At 47.8% G+C, this 21342-nt stretch overlaps 1 protein-coding gene across 1 annotated transcript in view; it reads left to right on the forward strand.

The window, feature by feature from the left end:
• The first annotated feature begins 976 nt into the window (after positions 1 to 976).
• tubgcp6 (tubulin, gamma complex associated protein 6) overlaps positions 977 to 21342 on the forward strand; it is a 33082-nt gene continuing 12716 nt past the window's right edge. The window contains 18 exon segments of the mRNA XM_048256182.1: positions 977 to 1157; positions 1701 to 2514; positions 2607 to 2770; positions 3196 to 3406; positions 3849 to 4010; positions 5604 to 5725; positions 5978 to 6041; positions 8549 to 9175; positions 9945 to 10035; positions 12911 to 13050; positions 14204 to 14353; positions 15190 to 15271; positions 16071 to 16159; positions 16661 to 16776; positions 17570 to 17708; positions 18026 to 18115; positions 18254 to 19209; positions 19211 to 19516. Coding sequence (XP_048112139.1) covers positions 1747 to 2514; positions 2607 to 2770; positions 3196 to 3406; positions 3849 to 4010; positions 5604 to 5725; positions 5978 to 6041; positions 8549 to 9175; positions 9945 to 10035; positions 12911 to 13050; positions 14204 to 14353; positions 15190 to 15271; positions 16071 to 16159; positions 16661 to 16776; positions 17570 to 17708; positions 18026 to 18115; positions 18254 to 19209; positions 19211 to 19516 — 4277 coding nt within the window. The 5' untranslated portion in view covers positions 977 to 1157; positions 1701 to 1746.

Here is a 21342-nt window from a genome sequence, read left to right on the forward strand (position 1 = left end):
AAAATGAAAAGAAATAAACACTTGAAATATATCAGTCTGTGTGGAATGAATGTAATCATTATACAAGTTTCACTTTTTGAATGAAATTACTGGAATAAATCAACTTTTTGATGATTTTCTATAATTATATGACCAGCACCTGTAGTATAAGCAGCAGGCTTAAGCTAAAAACCAAAGTTTGGGCTTCAGGGGCACTGCTACTAATGTACACTGCTACAGTGCTACATCTACCCTTGTGTAAACTTAATAATAATAATAGCTGTACAAGAAATAAATAATAATAATAGCGTACAAGACAGAAATGTCCACTGTAAATGCCTTTAATCACACGTTCAACACAAATATCAAATATTGCAAATAGGCTGTTCCCTTACAACAAATAACTGCATTATGGGACAAAACTTGTATCTGGAGTAGGCCTACATTGCACTTCAAAACAGCAGTGGTTTTCAGTTGACCTGAAATAGGCTAGTAGAGTTTCTAAAGGTTGTGAGTCTAATATGTAAACTTGTAATGTCAAGTTAATAAATGGAGGCCTAGCGAACAAATTTGAGAATAGGCCTACTGCTTTGGATATGGATGTCATACTTCAACAGAAATACTTATAAATAGGCTAAGTAGGCTATTATGTTTAGGCTACATTTGTATCGTTCCCAATTCATTGATTTTGGATCATGAGCATTGCACCTCACCGATGTCACCCATGGGTTAATGGATTGAGATGAATACCCGCATAGGCTACTTTAACAGAATGACTAGTAATGTTTAATGTAGGTTTCATGAGAAATTTGGAAGAATTCCTATTTAAAATAGCGTACAATAAGTCCTGACCGGTCCTACAACAGCGCGGGCTTTGTTGCCGGAAGTTGTCACGCAAGTAGGCACATCCACCTGACCAATGAAACTAGTGGATCGTACGTTCTGGCCAATAACTTGTGCAAATAGGCGGGTTTATTGAATTCAGTGAGTGGTGGGCAGCAGTTAAGTGAGTCAAGGAGGCACTTAGGGATCATACATGGATAAAAAGCTATTGGTTCTATCACTGCAAGTAACGTTATCGGAAATATTTATATAGTGCCACTTAGTCACGTTTTAGATTAAGATGCATCTACACGCGATAAACCGAGAAACTGCAAGAATACTGGTCCCCTAGCCAGGTAAAACGTTAGCTTTTGGCGACTGTTAGCTAAAACATTGAACACGGCAGAGGTAGCAAGTTAGCCTGTACGTGCATATGACAATTGACTGTCAGAGCATCCCTGAATATCAGCTAGCATGTATGTACTTATTAGCCATAATAGTTAGTGCTGAACATTTTCATATTGGCGTCTGTTGTAGAGCTAGATGCTAAGACAACCGGTTATGTTTTGTCAGATTAAACTCTGAGTATACCGTTGAATGAACCTAGCTAACCATCCAGCTAATGTCAACATTCTGTTTGAAACTACCCCGGTTAGCGAACTAGCTTAGTGTGTTTGTACAAAAATGAAGTGCCCACTCAGAATGGTTATATAATATGCTTTTTTCTTCTTATATGTTCGTGTTGAGGCACATTTGAGCTAACGTTAATGACTTGTTGTCGTGACAATAAGATTGACATTTGCCTTTCTAAAGCATGTATTGAGGAGTCCCATAAAAGGAAAATATTAGAGTTTAACAGAGCGCAAGTAATGCTAACCTACATGTGTGTTTTTCCACAGTTTTCTGTGCAGTTGCATTGATACTCGTAGCCTGACTCTCACTACAATGTCAAGCTGCCAACACATCGACAACAGCTGCAGTAGCAGCATCACGGACCTGCTCGGGGCGCTGTGTGACAGCAGCTTGACCGGAGTGTCATGGAAACGACGTGCCCTGGGCGGTATTTCTCGAGAGGGGGTGCGGCGCGCTCTCCGCAGGCGGGCCTATGGCGCTCTGCTGTCTAGACTTTTCCAGGAGAGTTCACCCAAACCTCCCAGCCCTCTGGCCTCCACTCCTCCCAGGAACAAAATGCTCATGATTTCCTTTGACCTACGGGTGACTGGTTGCCCGGAGGATGCCGAGCGACTGGAGGAGCTGCTTGGGAGGCTACAGGACGGTCCTGCCTCTGGCTTGGCTGAGTTGGACTCCATGCTGGAGCTCCTGGTGCAGCTGGCTGGCTCGGTGCCCCCGCCGCCCACTTCCTTCAGCAGGGACTACATGCGGCGTGAGCGGCCAGTGCTGCGCAGGACTCCTCTGGGCGGCTACCAGAGCGAGGAGCTCCAGAGGCTGGAGGCCAGGGCCTGGGCACTGGTCTGCGGGGAGGAGTGGAGCAATCTAGGGGGTCTCTGCAGCTCGGTGGCACTGATGGACGCCCCACCGGGGACCGGACTTCTGGCCTTACGGCAGAGCTCAGAGGTGGAGGAGCGCTTTGAGAGAGACACCAGGCTGTCGCTGTTTGGAGCCCTGCAGCACTCCCGCACCTCAGACCTGGACGTCAAGCTGGACCTGCCTCCTGTGCCCAGCAACGCAGATGTAACCGGCCTGGCTATCAGGGTAGGGGACTGCCAGATCCCTCCACTGGCCTGCAGGCCTTTTTGAGAGAAATGCCTCAATAACCAGCCCCCGCTCGCTTCTTCCCTCCTTAGGTTCCTCCATGGTTGGACCAGTCTGAGGACGAGGGCTTCCAGTCAGCTTCTAACCTGACGCCAGACTCCCAGTCGGAGCCCAGCACCAGCCCGGAGGTGGACATGTGGGAGGCCTTGCGCTGCTTTGAGCCTGGGAGGCGCCGCTGCTGGGAGCGTATAGGCTGGTAAGATTAGACAGCGCTGTTACATTGAGACATGGGATTGGCCTTCCATAATGAGATTCTCCTGCTTTAGTGTGAAGTGAAATAAATGCAAGAATAGCCAACTGAAAAGTAGAAATGGTAGTTTGGATTTGATCAGGCAATGTTGTGTGGAGGCATTGCAATGAATAATAGACCGATATTTCTCACCATGCTGCATTTATTTTGAATACATAATACATTTGATCAGCTAGTCATAATACATAATGCTAGTCATTTGATCAGCTAGTCATAATACATAATGCTAGTCATTTGATCAGCTAGTCATAATACATAATGCTAGTCATTTGACTTAGTTTTATGATTTCTCTCTCTCAGTAGCCTGATTCCTCCTGAATTTGTGGGTAGAAAAGAAGTTACAGTAATCACACACTCCTATCTGCTTTTAGTCCTCCGGGCCAGAAGGTGGCGCCATACCTGTCCGAGGGAGGCAGGGTGGCCTTCGACCAGCTCTACCGGCTGTGGGAGGGGGAGATGAGGCTGGTGAGCTCCACCCCCTCCCCTCTGCTGCCTCTGCCTCTGGGCTCTCAGACTCCGCTAGTGAAGGATGTCCTCAACGTGCTGATCGGAGTGGCCTCCACCACGTTCCCCCTCAATAAGGTAACTCGCACCTGAGGTCCATCTGCGTGCGTCTGTTGATGTGAGAGAGATAGAGATGGGATGCTAAATGCCCAATTGCATTCATATTTACTAGATATTGTGGTGTGTTGAGTCATATAACACTCAACTTTGCTTTATGCTTTGTCTCCCTGAACATTGTATCAGTGGCCTTAGCATTCATGATGCTCAACTAATTCAGTTATGTAAGCACAATTAAATACATTTTTACAAACACATTTGTGTGAAAACAAATGGAGTGTGGGTTGTTTTTGGATACCAGTGCGTGAACTCTTGAACTAACGCGCCTGGCTAGGATTATCCACAGTCAAACAAAACCAAATGCACAGACATGATTCAAGCTTTTCCTTTCAGACCATTTTGAGTCAGACCACATCCATCTGTCAGCATATGTGTTGTTGTGCTTGTTTGTTCCGTTATCCAGGACTGTGTGCAGTTTGACGTGCGCCCCGGAGTGTGTCTGTCGGGGGCGTCTCCGGAGAGTGTGTCACGGCTGTTGGGGGAGCTGGCACTCTACGGCACACACTACCTGCGCCTCAGCCACTTCTCTCTTCAGAGCACCCACAAGCGCGGCCTTGTCTTCCAGGTAACACTGCTAAATGTCACCACACACACATGCCTTTGTTATTGCGTAGCGATAGACTGAGGCCCCCTGCAGCTTGCACAAGCAGTGTTCCCTGTCTTTTATGCTTGCAATATCACAGTTCAATAAGCAGTTTAGTACATCCTGGGAATGTATGTGATCCTGTGTTATTTTTGACTGTGATTTAATTGTTTTGTGCAATAAGGGCCGGATTAAGCACTGTCATTTCAATCTAAATAGATTAAATAAACTTGACTCTAACTCTATCTTTGAAGCCAGATTTTAAGAACAGCAGAAAACTGAAGTTTCGATGTCTTCAAAGAATCATATTCTCGCGATTGCAGAACGGCAGTGGCTTTCGACCATAATTGGCTGTTTGACCTTGCACAGTCAACATAGAGTTTAATATTTAACTAATTTGCAATGATTTCGAAAAAATCATTTAGTTGAGTTCATGTAGTTTTCGGGTGAATGGTGACAGCCCAATTAAATTAATTGATGTCACTAGCTCCAAACTGATTATGCTCTAGAGATCTCACTAGCCCCATACTGATTATGCTCTAGAGGAGATCTCACTAGCCCCATACTGATTATGCTCTAGAAAAGATGTCACTAGCGTAGGTGGAGCTCTAGAAGAGATGTCACTAGCGTAGGTGGAGCTTACATTAGAGGTCAGAAACATGTGAAGCAGGCTACACATCTGCTGCATTCTGCACTCTGTTCATGTCGTCAACATGATACATGCAGGGTTCCTACGCAGTATGGAAAACCTGGAAAAAGTATGGAATTTGATTTTAGTAATTTCCAGGTCTGGATAAGTATGGAAAAAAGAAACAAGGGTATGGAGGAATATTTGTGTTTCCAGACTATTGCATCTGCAGTACTAATCACTTCACTCAGGTCATAATGAACCATTCCTACTGTTGTGTAGCTTAACTGTCAGTCCCCATCGTCAAGATACAACTATGATAGAACTAAGATACAACTAAAAATGACCCAGCTAAATGGACGAATATTAAGTGTCATTTTTTAATTCACTTCAGTTGTCCATACCTTTGTTTTCACCGAGTTATCCCAAACCAGAAGTGGCCGCAATGTCGAAAATATGGTCAGAAAAATCTACCGAGAAGTTTGGAAATTTGAGTATGGAAAAAGTATGGAATTTTGAAATGCAAAATGAGTAGGAACCCTGTACATGAAATGTAGCATTTGGGTCAGGCAAGCATGCAATCTCCTCTTTTTAAATCCGAGAAAGATTAATATTGTACTTCGTCCTTCCTGGCCAACATGCACCATAATCTTGTATGGATACAACTCCTGTTAAATCTCCTCTGTCGGACTGGGATTTGGATTTGCAACTTCATTATCTAGAGGGCTGTCATTTCGACCAATATGTTATGAGTGACGCAATGATACACAATCCTGACTAATTCTGCTTACACAAAATGTTTGCATCAAATGTATGTCCTGTTGTTTGTCCAGTAAAACTGTGCTGCTTAGCAAGCTATTTGGTCAGGATCTGGTCCTCTACTCACGCTGTCCCTCGTTGCTGAGATCATACTAATGGATATGTTTATGGGTCTGTTTCTGGACTAGGCCTTCACGGGGGGTCTGAGGCGATACCTCCACTATTACAGAGCCTGTGTCCTGAGCACGCCCCCCACACTCAGCCTGCTCACTATCAGCTTCCTGTTCCGCAAGCTCGGACGCCAGCTAAGGTGAGGGAGGGAGGGATGGTGTGTGTGATAGGGTGTGGGGCGAGGGAGGGAGGGATGGAATGTGTGGATGGGAGGGAGGGTGTGGATAGGGGTGGGGAGGGAAGGAGGGATGTGTGGATGGGGGGTATTTGTGTCACACACCTCGTTAGTGGTAGACTATAGTGTGATGAATGTAGACATGCTGCCCTGGAGAGGGGGGCATTGAGTGCCTGCTTGACTGTGACTGACTGCTGCACTGGTGTGCTATCGCAGGTACCTGTCAGAGCTGTGCTGTGTGGATGGAGAGTCCAGTGGGGTCCAGCCAGCCTTCCCTGTGGTGAGAACAGAAGACGCACTGTGTTCTATTCTAATTATCCCTTTGTGAGGTCATGAAGATGCACACACAGATGCAGAGTAGCTGTGTTGCACTATGTGAATTCTTAATGGGATTTGTTTTGTGTGTGTGTGTGTGTGTGTGTGTGTGTGTGTGTGTGGATGAGGATTTGTGTTTGTGTGGATGAGGATGTGTGTGTGTGTGTGTGTGGGTGTGGATGTGTGTGTGTGGATTAAGATTTGGGTTTGTGTGGATGAGGATGTGTGTGTGGATGAGGGTGTGTGTGTGGTGTGTGTGTGAGGGGTGTGTGTGTGTGTGTGTGTGTGGATGAGGGGTGTGTGTGTGTGTGTGTGTGTGTGTGTGGATGGATGGGTGTGTGTGTGTGTGTGTGTGGATGAGGATGGGTGTGTGTGTGTGTGTGTGTGGATGAGGGATTTGGGTGTGTGTGTGTGTGTGTGTGTGGATGAGGATTTGGGTGTGTGTGTGTGTGTGTGTGTGGATGAGGATTTGTGTGTGTGTGGATGAGGATTTGTGTGTGTGTGTGTGTGTGTGTGGATGAGGATGTGTGTGTGTTGTGTGGATGTGAGGATGAGGATTGTGTGTGTGTGGATGAGGATGTGTGTGTGTGTGTGTGTGTGTTTGTTTGGATGAGGATGTGTGTGTTTGTGTGGATGAGGATTTGTGTTTGTTTGTTTGGATGAGGATGTGTGTGTTTGTGTGGATTGAGGATGTGTGTGTGTGTGTGTGTGGATGAGGATGTGTGTGTGTTTGTGTGGATGAAGATGTGTGTGTGTGTTTGTGAGTATGAGGATATGTGTGTGTGTGTGTTTGTGAGGATGAGGATATGTGTGTGAGGATTTGTGTTTGTGTGGATGAGGATGTGTGTGTGTGTGTGTGTGTGTGTGTGGATGAGGATTTGTGTGTGTGTGTGTGTGTGTGGATGAGGATTTGTGTTTGTGTGTGGATGAGGGGTGTGTGTGTGTGTGTGTGTGTGTGTGGATGAGGATGTGTGTGTGTGTGTGTGTGTGTGTGATGAGGATGTGTGTGTGGATGAGGATGTGTGTGTGTGTGTGTGTTTGTTTGGATGAGGGTGTGTGTGTGTGGATGAGGATGTATCTGTATCTGAGTGTGTTTGTATGGATGAGGATATGTTCGTGGGGGCACGAGTGTGCCTGTGTGCATTTCTGTTTTTTGTGTGTGTGTGTGTGTGTCTGTGTGTGTGTGTGTGTCTGTTTGTGTATGTGTGTGTCTGTTTGTGTATGTGTGTCTGTTTGTGTGTTTGGCTGTTTGTGTGTCTGTGTGTGTGTTGAGGATGTCAATTGTGTTCCATAACCCAATCTCGGTTTTCATTCATTAATATTTTAATAATTTAATTATATTTGAATATTTAATGCTCAAATTTTGCCTATTATTACTATTTCTTTCACGATGCATCTCTATCCACTGTATAAACCAGGGTATGTGTTGCCAATGCCACCATATAAACGCCAAGAGTTGAACTTGTTATATTGAACAAAAAGCTCAGTCTACCAACTTATTATCTAACTTGAACGCTTCCATACCACTACCACTTTATTGAATGCTCCTATGTTTGATGACGCCAAATTAGCAAGTATTTCCTGATTGGGGAAAGTCCATGAACCATTATGCTCATCAGAGAAGTGACAAAAAGCAATTCAGACATAGACTAGAGGAGGGAGGTAAAAACCTAACTCTTGCCTGCTTTAAGGCGCGCCGCTCCTTGTCCTCGGACTGTTTTACCTACCCAGCTCTGTGAGGGTGTAGCGTTATCGGATGTGCACTCACGCTGCTCGCCAAGCTACATTATTCTGCAGATTACTTAATACACTGTTAGGCTAATTGTTATTTTTCCGCTTTTCTGATGGAAATCCAAAAACATGTTCCACACACGCTGAAATGGTCAGGAGTGGTGATTTCCGGGTGCATCGCTTTCTCTGCCATATTTAGGATTTCATTGTGCATTAGATCGGACAAAAGCATTGCCACATATTCGCTTTGTTAGCCAACACATAAAAAACCCACAAAAACCACACATCTCGAATAGTAATTTCCAAATTTGAATAATATTACTTTTTTTATATATTCGATTTATATTCTAATTTTAGAAATTCAGCCCTTGTGTGTGATGATGTCTGTGTGTCTGTTTGTGTCTCTGTGTGTCTGTTTGTGTCTCTGTTTGTGTGTCTGTTTGTGTGTCTGTTTGTCTGTTTGTGCCTGTGTGGCTGTTTGTGTGTGTTGATGTGTGTCTGTCTGTGTGTCTGTTTGTGTCTCTGTGTGTCTGTTTGTGTCTCTGTTTGTGTCTCTGTTTGTGTGTCTGTTTGTGTGTCTGTTTGTCTGTTTGTGCCTGTGTGGCTGTTTGTGTGTGTTGATGTGTGTGTGTCTGTGTGTCTGTTTGTGTGTGTGTGTGGCTGTTTGTTTGTGTGTGTGTGTGTCTGTGTGTGTGTCCATGTGTGTGTAATGAAGCCTGTCCTCCTCCTTTCCCTCCGCAGGGAGTCAAGTTGCTCTCGTACCTGTACAACGAGGCGCAGAGCAACTGCAGCAATGAGAACTACCCCGTGCTGCTGTCTCTGCTGAAGACCAGCTGTGAGCCCTACACTCGGTTAGTCCCCGTCCTCCCAACCCACAGCACCCTCAGCATCCTCAGCATCCCCAACCCTCAGCATCCTCAGCATCCCCAACCCTCAGCATCCCCAACCCTCAGCATCCTCAGCATCCCCTCAGCATCCCTCAGCAGCATCCTCAGCATCCCCAACCCTCAGCATCCCTTAACCTCAGTGCATCTTGGCATCTCAGTATCCCCTAACCTCAGCATCCTCCCCTCACCCAACCCTCAGCATCCTCAGCATCCTCAGCATCCCCAACCCTCAGCATCCCCAACCCTCAGCATCCCCAACCCTCAGCATCCCTTAACAGTATCTCTAACCTCAGCATCCTCAGCATCCCTAGTGATCCCCTCCTCAGCACCCATCAGTATCATCCCTAACAATCCTCAGTCCCCCAGTATCCTAAACCTCAGCATCCCCATCCCCAACCCTCAATCCCTCCCCAGCATCCCTCAGCATCCCCAATCCTCGTGCACCCTCAGCATCCCCAACCCTCAGCATCCCCAACCCTCAGCATCCCCACGCTCCACATGAATCACAAACCTCAGCATCCTCAGCATCCTCAGCATCCTCAGCATCCCCAACCCTCAGCATCCCCACGCTCCACATGGATCACAAGGGCTAATGAGCATTTGGGGCCTGTAGACCAACATTAGTTTTGTTTGTAGACATGTGATTGCTATGGAGCATCATCTGGAAATTCACATCACACGTCACAAGGATTTAATTAAATGTATTTTCTAATTTAGTCACATAAGTATGTATCAGACATGAGGATTGATAATATTTTAAATTAGAATTGATTTATACTGCAGATAATAGTTAAGTATAGGTCTGGGCTGTTTAGTAAATTGTATTTATGATTTACATTATCTATGACCTATGTTATCAGAGATATGAAAGCATAAGATATTGTGCATGCCAAGGTGTGTTGTGTTTTGTGTATTGTATGGTGTGTGTCTGACTGTGGTGTGTGTGTAAAGTCGACCGGTGGTGTGAGCGCAGGTGACTGAAAGTGTGCGTGCGTCTCGAGTCCGACTGGTGGTGCGTGCGTGCAAGTCCGACCAGGCGTTCGACTGTGGTGTATGTGTGATGTGTGTCTGATCGTGCGTGTGTAAACCGATCCGTGGTGTCTGTGTGTGTGGTCTGACTGGTGGTGTGTGTGCTCTGTGTTTGTTCGATTGTGTGTGTGTGTTCGATCAGTGGTGTGTGGTGGTAAGCCTGACTGTGTGTTTGTGTGTGTTCAGAGCCTGATCAGGTGTGTGTGTGTGTGTGTGCGCAGATTTCAGGACCAGACTGCGTACAGTATGCTTTCAGAGATGTGTACGGGGAGTTCATGATCCAGGTGAAAGAGGACTACCTGGGCCACAGAGGTGAGCGTGTGCACCACCACACCACCTGAGCCACACACACACACACACACACACCTGAGCCCCACACACACACACACTACCTGAGCCCCACACACACACACACACTACCTGAGCCCCACACACACACACACTACCTGAGCCACACACACACACACACACACACACACACACATTACACACACACACACTTACACACACACACACACACACACATTACCTTACTCACACAGCTTGCCATTATTACACACATCACACATCGGAGCTTGGCCACACACACACACACCTGCTCTGAGCTCCTACGACACACACACACACATTACCTTGGAGTAAATACACACACACACACACACTACCTTGAGCCACACACACACTAATACCTTGAGCCACACACACACACACACATTACCTGAGCCACACACACACACACAATATTACTCACACACACAGAGCACACACATTACCACACACACAATTTTAGCTTACACACACACACACACACACACACACACGCACACACAACACACACACTACACACACGACACTACCTTTAGCCACACACACACACACATTACCTATAATATTAATATCGCCATTTTAGCTGCTACACACACACTTGTTAGCCACACACACACACACTACCTGAGCCACACACACTACCTTAGCCACACACACACACACACACACACCAGCCACACACACACACACACACACACACTTCCTACCTGAGCCACACACACACACTACCTGAGCCACACACACACACACTACCTTAGCCACACACACACACACACACACACACACACCTTAACACACACACACATTACCTTAGCCACACACACACACGCTACCTTAGCCACACACACACACACACTACCTTAGCCACACACACAGCCACACACACACACACACACACATTACCTACTCTGGAGCTTAGCTGACACACACACTACCTTAGCCACACACACACACACACACACCTTAGCCACACACACATTACCTGAGCCACACACACTACCTTAGCCACACACACACACACATTACCTGAGCCACACACACATTACCCTGCTTCCACAAATATTAATACACACACACTACCTTGAGCACACACACACCTGGAGCCACACACATCTACCTGAGCTACCCTTAGCCACACACACACACTACCTTAGCCACACACACAGCACTTTGAGCCACACACACACACACACACACACACACACACCTGAGCACACACACACACTAATTTGAGCTATTACACACACACACCAGCCACACACACATTACTACTCATTAGCCACACACACAATACCGGAATAATACACACACACACACACCTGCTACACACACACACACACACACACACACACTAATACTCTTAGCTACACACACACAGCCTTACACACACACACACACACACACACAGCTACACACACAGCACACACTACCTTAGGCCAATACACACACAATAATACCTTACCTTAGAAGCACACACACATTACAGCACACACTATTACCTTGTTACCTTAGCCACACACACACACACTACCTTAGCCACACACACACACAGCTTTCACACATTACCTACCTTAGACACACTACCTAGCTAAAACACACAGACACATTACCTGGAGCTTGTCACACTATCAGCACATTACCTTAGCCACACACACACACTACCTGAGCCACACACACACACACACTACCTGAGCCACACACACACACACTACCTGAGCCACACACACACACATTACCTACCTGAGCCACACACACACACACACACTACCTTAGCCACACACACACACACTACACACACACACACACACACTACCTGAGCCACTACCTGAGCCACACACACACACACACACACACACACACTACCTGAGCCACACACACACACTACAGCCACACACACACACCTACCTGAGCCACACACACACACACACTACACACACATTACCTGAGCCACACACACACACATTACCTGAGCCACACACACACTACCTGAGCCACACACACACTACACACACACACATTACCTGAGCCACACACACACTACCTTAGCCAACACACACACACACTACCTGAGCACACACACACACACACACTACCTTAGCCACACACACACACACACACACACACACACACACTACCTGAGCCACACACACACACACACACATTACCTTAGCCACACACACACACACACACACACACACTACCTGAGCCACACACACACACACACACACACACACCTACCTGAGCCACACACACACACACACATTACCTACTCTTAGCTACACACACACACACACATACACTACCTTGAGCTTTCACACACACATACTACACACACTTAGCATTATTATTACACACACACACATTACCTTTGAGTTTTACACACACACACTCATAATTTTAGCTACTATTACAATAATAATATTACACACACAGCTACTACTCTAGCTGAGCACACACTACACACACACACACACACACCCACACATTACATACTACCTTGAGCCACATACACACACACACACACACACACACACACTACCTGAGCCACATAGGTGAGCATGCGCATCGTGCCACACACTGACTCAGTCTCAGAGCTGATATTCACTCCTTACCAGTTTGGTTTTGCATGAGCAAGACTTGGCTGGGTAGAATTTTTGAAAAATTGAATGACTAGAACAAAAATAAATAAATAAATAAACCTACACGTTGGATTTCTGATGAAGCTGGGACTGCTGTCTCAGATAAGGTTTAAAGCCAAGTCAAGGAGTTGGGTGATTTTTGAAATCTTGGTTTAACTGTGAAAGCGTAATAGTGGTGTTTTAGTGCTTTATGCTCCTTTTCTTCCTGCTTCCCAATATAGACAAGCATTTCTGGACTCAGGGCTACACTCTGATCTCAAACAACGTTGAGGACTGCGTTCCAGTCTTCTTGAGGCACATCGCCAACGACGTGTACGTCTGTGGGAAGACCATCAATCTGTTGAAGATCTGCTGTCCTCAGGTCTGCTTGGCTAGTTTCTCCTTTGTGGCTCACTAGATGCCAACCTCTTACCCTGCCATCCGGAATCAGTATTTTAGTGCAAATGCCATGATGAGAAAATAGCTGCAAATAACTCTCCATCTGTTGATGGAGGTCAACTGACTATTCTAGAGCTCAGTAACACATACTGATTAAATGTGTGGCTCATTGTGTTAGGAAGTCGCTTAGAATTAAAATTTTCCGTACAACCAAAAGTTGTCATTCGCCAAAGGTTCTCATTAGCTTGTTCTCCCCCTCACTGCAGCGCTACATCTGTTAGCTTGTTCTCACTGCAGCGCTACATCTGTTAGCTTGTTTTCCCCCTCGCTGCAGCAGTACATCTGTTAGCTTGTTCTCCCCCTCACTGCAGCGCTACATCTGTTAGCTTGTTCTCACTGCAGTGCTACATCTGTTAGCTTGTTCTCACTGCAGTGCTACATCTGTTAGCTTGTTCTCACTGCAGCGCTACATCTGTTAGCTTGTTCTCACTGCAGCGCTACATCTGTTAGCTTGTTCTGCAGTGCTACATCTGTTAAGCTTGTCTCACTGCAGTTACATCTGTTACTCACTGCAGCCACATCTGTTAGTTTGTTCTCACTGCAGCGCTACATCTGTTAGCTTGTTCTCACTGCAGCGCTACATCTGTTAGCTTGTTCTCCCCCTCACTGCAGCGCTACATCTGTTAGCTTGTTCTTACTGCAGCACTACATCTGTTAGCTTGTTCTTACTGCAGCACTACATCTGTTAGCTTGTTAGCTTGTTCTCCTCCTCACTGCAGCGCTACATCTGTTAGCTTGTTCTCCCCCTGTTCGAGCCCTGACCAGTGGGCCGCGGCTGAAGTGCCCTTGAGCATTAAGGCACCTAACCCCTCACTGCTCCCCGAGCACCGCCCGTAGCAGGCAGCTCACTGCCGGGATTAGTGTGTGCTTCCACCTCACTGTGTGTACACTGTGTGCTGTTTGTGTTTCACTAATTCACCGATTTGGGTTAAATGCAGAGACCAAATTTCCCTCACGGGATCAAAAAAGTATATGTACATATATATATATATATATATATATATACACATCTGTTAGCTTGTTCTCCTCCTCACTGCAGCGCTACATCTGTTAGCTTGTTCTCCTCCTCACTGCAGCACTACATCTGTTGGTCGGAGCTGCCCGTGCCTCGCATCTCTGTCACCTTCTCGCTCCAGGAGGTGGAGGAGATCGAGCGCGACTGCGCCATCTACCGGGGGCGCATGGAGCGCATCGCCAAGCACAGCGCCATCAGCAGGGAAGAGCAGGTAAACTACCTCTGCCGTTTCTGCCCCCGCTGGTGAAAGATTAGCTCCACTATCACAGATGGCAGAAGCTTTAGCAGTGATGCATCGGGCCAGTTTAGGCTCAAGGAACACCAAACTTCAAATATGTTATGAGTGTCCTAAAGCATGATCACTAACTAGCTCACTCCCTCTCCTGAGTGTCCTAATGCATGATCACTAACTATCTCACTCCCTCTCCTGAGTGTCCTAATGCATGAGCACTAACTAGCTTACTCCCTCTCCTGAGTGTCCTAATGCATGAGCACTAACTAGCTTACTCTCTCTCCTGAGTGTCCTAATGCATGATCACTAACTAGCTTACTCCCTCTTGTACTCCTGAGTGTCCTAATGAGTGTCCTAATGCATGAGCACTAACTAGCTCACTCCCTCTCCTGAGTGTCCTAATGCATGAGCACTAACTAGCTTACTCCCTCTCCTGAGTGTCCTAATGCATGAGCACTAACTAGCTTACTCCCCTCTTGTACTCCTGAGTGTCCTAATGAGTGTCCTGCAATGCATGTGAGCACTCCCTCTCAACCTAGCTCACTAACCTCTCTCCTGAGTGTCCTAATGCATGAGCACTAACTAGCTTACTCCCTCTCCCGAGTGTCCTAATGCATGAGCACTAACTAGCTCACTCCCTCTCCTGAGTGTCCTAATGCATGAGCACTAACTAGCTTACTCCCTCTCCCGAGTGTCCTAATGCATGAGCACTAACTACATACTAACAACATAAAAGACAGATAGGAGCTATTAAGAGGTGTTGATCCAAAGGCCCTAATCGGGGTCTACCCCCCCCCCCCCTCTGGCCCTGACAGACTCTACGCACAGAGCAGGCGCGGCAGGAGCTCATCCATCAGGTCAGGGAGTCGACGGCCAAGACGCTGGACAGCATCCGAGGTAAGACTCCTAAAGACTCGCCGAGCTGCTGAACCTGGCTGCCGTCGCAGCTGCGCCCTGGCAGTCTCACCACGGGAGATTTGTGAGGACTTTAGCCCTGTGTGTGTGTATGTGGCTGGTCTCGTGTGTGTGTGTGTGTGTGTGTGTGTGTGTGTGTGTGTGTGGGGGGTCTTTGTGGGTTCTCCTGTGCTGTCTGGATCTGAAACGGGAGGTTGAATAGAGTGCCTTTCACAGTTGGAGTAAAGGAAGTACTATAAACAAGTCCCTCAGTGACTAATATATTTCAAATGATTGAGAGGGAAATCTCAAATAAGGTAGCGAAGTCAAAGCTTTTGAGTTGTTCTCCAGCATATACTGAAGTACTAGAGAAGAGAGAAAGATGAATGCATTGCTTCACGGAACTGTTAATTTACTGTGCAATAAATGACTCTAGGTGGACTGATGGAATAATGGAGGTTCCTAAATTGCATGTGTTTATGTATGTTAATAAATGCCCAATGGTCTCGCATGGCCTTGACCCTTTTAAAGAAATTGCTCCGGCTGTATAAAAGCTGTTTGTTTTTCAAAACCGTCTCTGTGCCCAGTTTCAAATTGCAATTGATTGCAAATTGATTTTGCAACCCTCATATATCCCCTGCCATGATGAGGGGGAGACGCAGAAAGAAATGAAAAATGAATCTCTGGCGTCTCTGAGCCCCCATCCACCCCCCACCCCACTCTACAGCCACTCACACACACACACACACACACACACACACACATCTCTTACCCCACCTTGACTCTCTGTCTCCCCCTGCAGGTCGGATGGTGTCGCAGCGCTTGGCAGAGGAGGCCAAGAAGAGGGAACGCTTTGAGGAGCTGAAGCAGCAACTGGAGTTGGAACAGGAGGTGAGCGTGTGTGTGTGAGCGTGTGGATTGTGTGTGTGTGTGTGACGTGTGGAGTGGCGGAGAGCGAGACTGGAGGTGTTAGTGAGAAAGAAGAGGGGAGGGGGATGTGAAAGAATGAGGGAGCGAGAGTGTGTGTGTGTGTGTGTGCGCGTGTGTGCGTGTGCGTGCGTGTGTGTGTGTGTGTGTGCGTGTGTGTGTGTGTGGAGGGGGTGCCATTCTCATGCTGGGGTTTCATCTGTCGCTTCTCACCTTCATCCATCTCACCCCCTCCCTCCCTCCCTCCTATCTCTCCTCTCTCTCCCTGCCGTGCCCCCCCCCCCCCCTCCTCCTTTACTGTTGGTCTCTTAAAGTCCCACCTGCTTATCTCACTGAAAGCCTCAGCCTGCTCTTTTACCCCCTGTAAAACCCTCAACCCTCAGCCCCCCCCCCCCCCCCCCTAGCCAAGCCCTGTTTGGTATCATGGTGTCAGTGATGCTGGACTACTGTGCTGCTCCGTTTCAGTGGCGGAGCAGCGCCAGGAGGAAGGAGAAGGAAGACGACTTCGGTTTCGCCCGTGAGCTGAGGGACCGTGAGAAGAGACTGCAGGCCCTGGAGGAGCAGCTGGAGCAGAGGGCCAGGTGGGTCCCATGCACCGCACCACCCCTGCACCACCCATGCACCACCCATGCACTACCCCAGACACACCACACCACCCCATGCACCACCCCATGCACCACCCATGCACCGCCCCTGCACCACCCATGCACCCCATGCACCACCCCTGCACCACCCATGCACCACCCCACCCCATGCACCACCCATGCACCGCCCCTGCACCACCCATGCACCACCCCAGACACACCACACCACCCCATGCACCACCCCTGCACCACCCCAGACAAGCACCAAACACACCCCACACACACACCACCCCACACCCCCACACACCACACCACACCACCCCAGACACCCCACACCACCCCACACCTCACCACCCCAGACACACCACACCACCCCCAGACACACCACACCACCCCATCGTTCTCAATATTGCTCTGAAAGCAATCATTCTTCATGTCATTATCGTAGTTTCTGTGTGGATGTTCTCATTCATATTAGCTAGAATTATACTTTTTTGTTGTTAAAAACCTCAGCCATCAGTAGAGCGACAGGAGGTGGCAGGAGTAGGTGTCACACCCAAGAGAGGTGGAGCTGAGATGTAGTAATTATGTGGTGACACCACTGGTGCGGAATGCTGCTGCTTAAAAAAAGATCTGCATAATAAATCTAAGTTGGTACAGAAGAGCCAGTTTAGCTGAACTGTCAAACAGGTGACTGGTTGACGGGTCTCTCACCCTACACATTTAGCCAGTGACCATGCCGCACCCAAATCCCATGTTTGTGTAGCTCTTTTGTTGCTTTGGTCCACAGGAAGGAGTTGATTGCCCAGTACAGCCGTCTGTCGGAGGAGGCGGCCAGGCGCGAGTGGAAGGCCGTGTGGCGGGTGCAGAGGATGAGGCTGGACGAGCAGAGAGCCCACTTCCTCCAGCAGGACCAGCAAAGCATCCAGGTCCAGCCTCAAACCTCCACTGCAACGCATTTGTTCAGCTTCTGCTGAATTAACTCGAACCAAGAAAATAACAGCGGTCATGGGCTGGTTGTCAGTTGAAGGCTAATAATAACAGCGACTGTGGTATATTTTCATGTAATTGGAATGAACCATAAACATGGGATTGTCTTAATTAATGGGGGCCCTTGTTATAGCTGCCAAGGTAATAACAGTGGTTGTAACTGTGCCATCTGCTTCCTGGTGCAGTATTGCTGTTGTAATGCGGTTGTAGCAGCTGTTGTCTTCTGTTAATTGTAATGTCTCTCTGTCTCACGCAGGGCCTCCTAGAGAAATATCCTCTTGGGCAACCAGGGCCGAACCTCGAAGCGCTTCCAAGACCGGGACTAGCAGCTCCGCAAACAGCTCAGGTCTGTAGATGATTCATTTTGCTTCTTTTTTTAAATTAATTTTGCCCACAGCATGCAAGCTCCTGTTAGTGTAGCGTCCATGCAGTCAACACCGCCTGTGCGTGTGGGTGGTGTCAAAACCGGCTCTCTTGTGCGCAGGAGTCCCTGGGCGCCGAGCCACAGGCGCAGCAGATCGGAGCCAGCGGGGTGTCGCTCTCCTCCACCACTCGTCCTCGTCCTCCCCACGATCCGCCTCCATCTCGGGCTCGGCCACTTCAGCGGCGGTCGCCAGCGTGCTTGTGCCGGAAAACAAGATGGACGGCAGAGACTTCCCTTCGGACGTGCAGGCGAACAGCCAGCACGTGGAGCGAGCGCCGCAGGACATCGGCTCGGATCTCCCAGCAGCCTCTGCTTCCACTCCTCCCCCTCTTCCTTCTCCTTCTCCTCACAAGGCCGACCACGACTTCAGCCCCCCTCTTCCCGCTGGAGCAGGGCATCCACGCCCGTCCCTCCCTCTGCTGGGGCGCCACCTGCCTCGCACACATCCGCCTCAAGGAGGAGGACGCCACATCTGAGGCCGGCCAGGAGGAGGAGGAAGGCAGGCGGGCGGACGAGCAGACAGACACAGCTCTGCAGGCAGGACGGCCAACCCCAGGACTCCCCGGGCACACGGCAGAGACAGATGGACTGACCGCTGCTGTTCCTCAGCCCCAGGAGGCCTCCAGTCTGAGCGTGTCAGTTGGGACTGACTGTGAGACGGGGGACCGCAGAGCACAGCCACAGGTGACTGGAGGGACTCGGCAGGCTGTCCTAGCACCCTCGCCTTTGCCAGAATCCGCACCAGAGCCCAGTACTGTGGCTGGGGACATTAGACAAGGTCAGCAGTCTGAGACGCCTTTGTCTCGGGCTGCTACCGCTGAGGGTTCTGCTGGACCCACGCATGGACATCCCTCAGACACTCACATTAAGGTCGGCGAAAACATTTCAGGTGTGACGGACACTCGCGCATCCCCTAGTCATCATGGCCACTCCTCCGATGCCCATATAAGGGTCGGGGAGAATGTGTCTGAGGTCCAAAGTTCTCTCCCTACACCAAACATTCACGGACACGCCTCCCGCCTGCTATAAGGGTAGGGAGAGGAACGCTGGAGGTGACCCACCGCCCCTCCCTAGCATTCACGGTCATGCCTCTCATGGCCACATCAAGGTGGGCGAGAACGTGTCTGAGATTGTTGCCCCACTTCCCTCCCAGAGTGTCCATGGGCACGCCTCGGACGCCAACCTGCAGGTGGGTGGCTTCATGTCGGAGGTGACCCCCTCGCAACCCCGCTGGAGCAAGCACGGCCACGCCTCGGACTCCACTCTTCAGGTGGGCTGCCTGGTGGTCGGGCGCCAGAGCAGCTCTCTCCCGCAGCGCTCCCGGCCTCCCCAAGACTGGGCATCGGCACGGTGGGGAACCATCTTCCAGCCCCCCACTGGCATGTATCACAGTAAAAATTAACCTGTAGTCCTACAGTGTAGAAGGTAGTAAGGTGAGGCAAGTTCTACAGTGTAGAGGTATGGTGTAGAGTTGTAGAGGTATGGTGTAGAGTTCTACAGTGTAGAGGTAGGTGTACAGTGTAGAGGTATGGTGTAGAGGTATGGTGTAGAGTTCTACAGTGTAGAGGTATGGTGTAGAGTTGTAAGTTCACAGTGTAGAGGCTAGAGTGTAGAGTCTCAGTCACAGTGCAGAGGTAGAGTATGGTGTGATTCTGGTGTAGAGGCAGAAAGATAGAGATGGTGCATGGTGTAGAGTTCTACAGTGTAGAGGTAGAGTTCTACAGTGTAGAGGTATGGTGTAGAGTTGTGTAGAGGCAGAGGTATAGGTGTAGAGTGTGAAAATTCTACAGGTGTAGAGAGTCTCTACAGTGTAGAGGCATGGTGTAGAGCTTCTAGAGGTAGGGGAGAGTCCCACAGTGTAGAGGTATGGTGTAGAGTTCTACAGTGTAGAGGTATGGTGTAGAGTTCTACAGTGTAGAGGTATGGTGTAGAGTTCTACAGTGTAGAGGTAGAGTTCTACAGTGTAGAGGTATGGTGTAGAGTTGTAGAGGTATGGGGTAGAGTGTAGAGTTGTAGAGGTATGGGGTAGAGTTCTACAGTGTAGAGGTATGGGGTAGAGTTCTACAGTGTAGAGGTATGGGGTAGAGTTGTAGAGGTAAAAAAAAAACAAAAAAATAGATTAGATTCCCCATGCAAACTTTGAAATGAACAAACTGAACAAAAATGTTGGTAGTGTTGCATAGGTTATTGATATTAAATTTGAAAATACAGTTGCTTAATATATAAAGACGTATAGGCCTGCACAATATTGATAATTGATTTAAAAGTAAAAATCACATAGGCCTATTATTTAGGAGGACTACCCCAGGCAAAAAAAGGGGTGAGGGTATGTTTGTTTCAAATGAGTAGCCCTCCATATGATTTTGGGTCTTCAGGTAGCCCTCATTCCCAAAAAGGTTGGAGACCCCTGGTGTAGAGTTCTATGGTGTAGAGTTGTAGAGGCAGTGTTTCCCCTAGAATTTTTTCCAGCAGCGGTGCTGTTGATCGAGGGAAGCCCCAAAAAAAAAAAACATTATAAAAAATGACTCCTTAAATTGTGACTTCTGGTGGATTTTGTGAAAGAAATGGACAGATTGAGTTACAAATTATGACATAACCATCAACACAAGCATGATTATTGCAGTACTTGAACAGGATTATTCATGTTTTTCTTTCACCTTTTTCATTTACATTATTAGTATTAGCCACTGTACAACTGTACACTGTAGGCCACTGTACAAACTATTACTATTTAGAATATACAGTTAAGACATTTATATATAATGTATTTATTTACGATACATGATGCATTAAAAATAATTGATGTCCTATTTTTTTAATTAAGACAAAAGGCAAAATGTTTTTATTCCTCCCTTTAGTCAATTTCAGCATGGGTGTCTTAACTTTTGCACAGCACTATAAACTATATAGACTTCTCTTTCATGCCATTACACTGTATTGGTGCTGTGCAAGTCGAATTGAATGCCTGTCACTTTAATGCCAGGACGCCCGTGGCGCTGGCTTTGATTCTCACGGGTTTTAAGCTAACTTAGTAGCGTTTTGTTGTGCATGGTGCATAAGAATATGTGGATGAAATTAATTATGTTTCCCATGTCATTTGGTAAAATAAATGGTCAAAAATTTGAAGAAAATTCACTTGGATTATAGCA

The sequence above is a fragment of the Alosa alosa genome, chromosome 11 (genome assembly GCF_017589495.1).
Source record: "Alosa alosa isolate M-15738 ecotype Scorff River chromosome 11, AALO_Geno_1.1, whole genome shotgun sequence".
Classification (NCBI taxonomy): Eukaryota; Metazoa; Chordata; class Actinopteri; order Clupeiformes; family Clupeidae; genus Alosa; species Alosa alosa.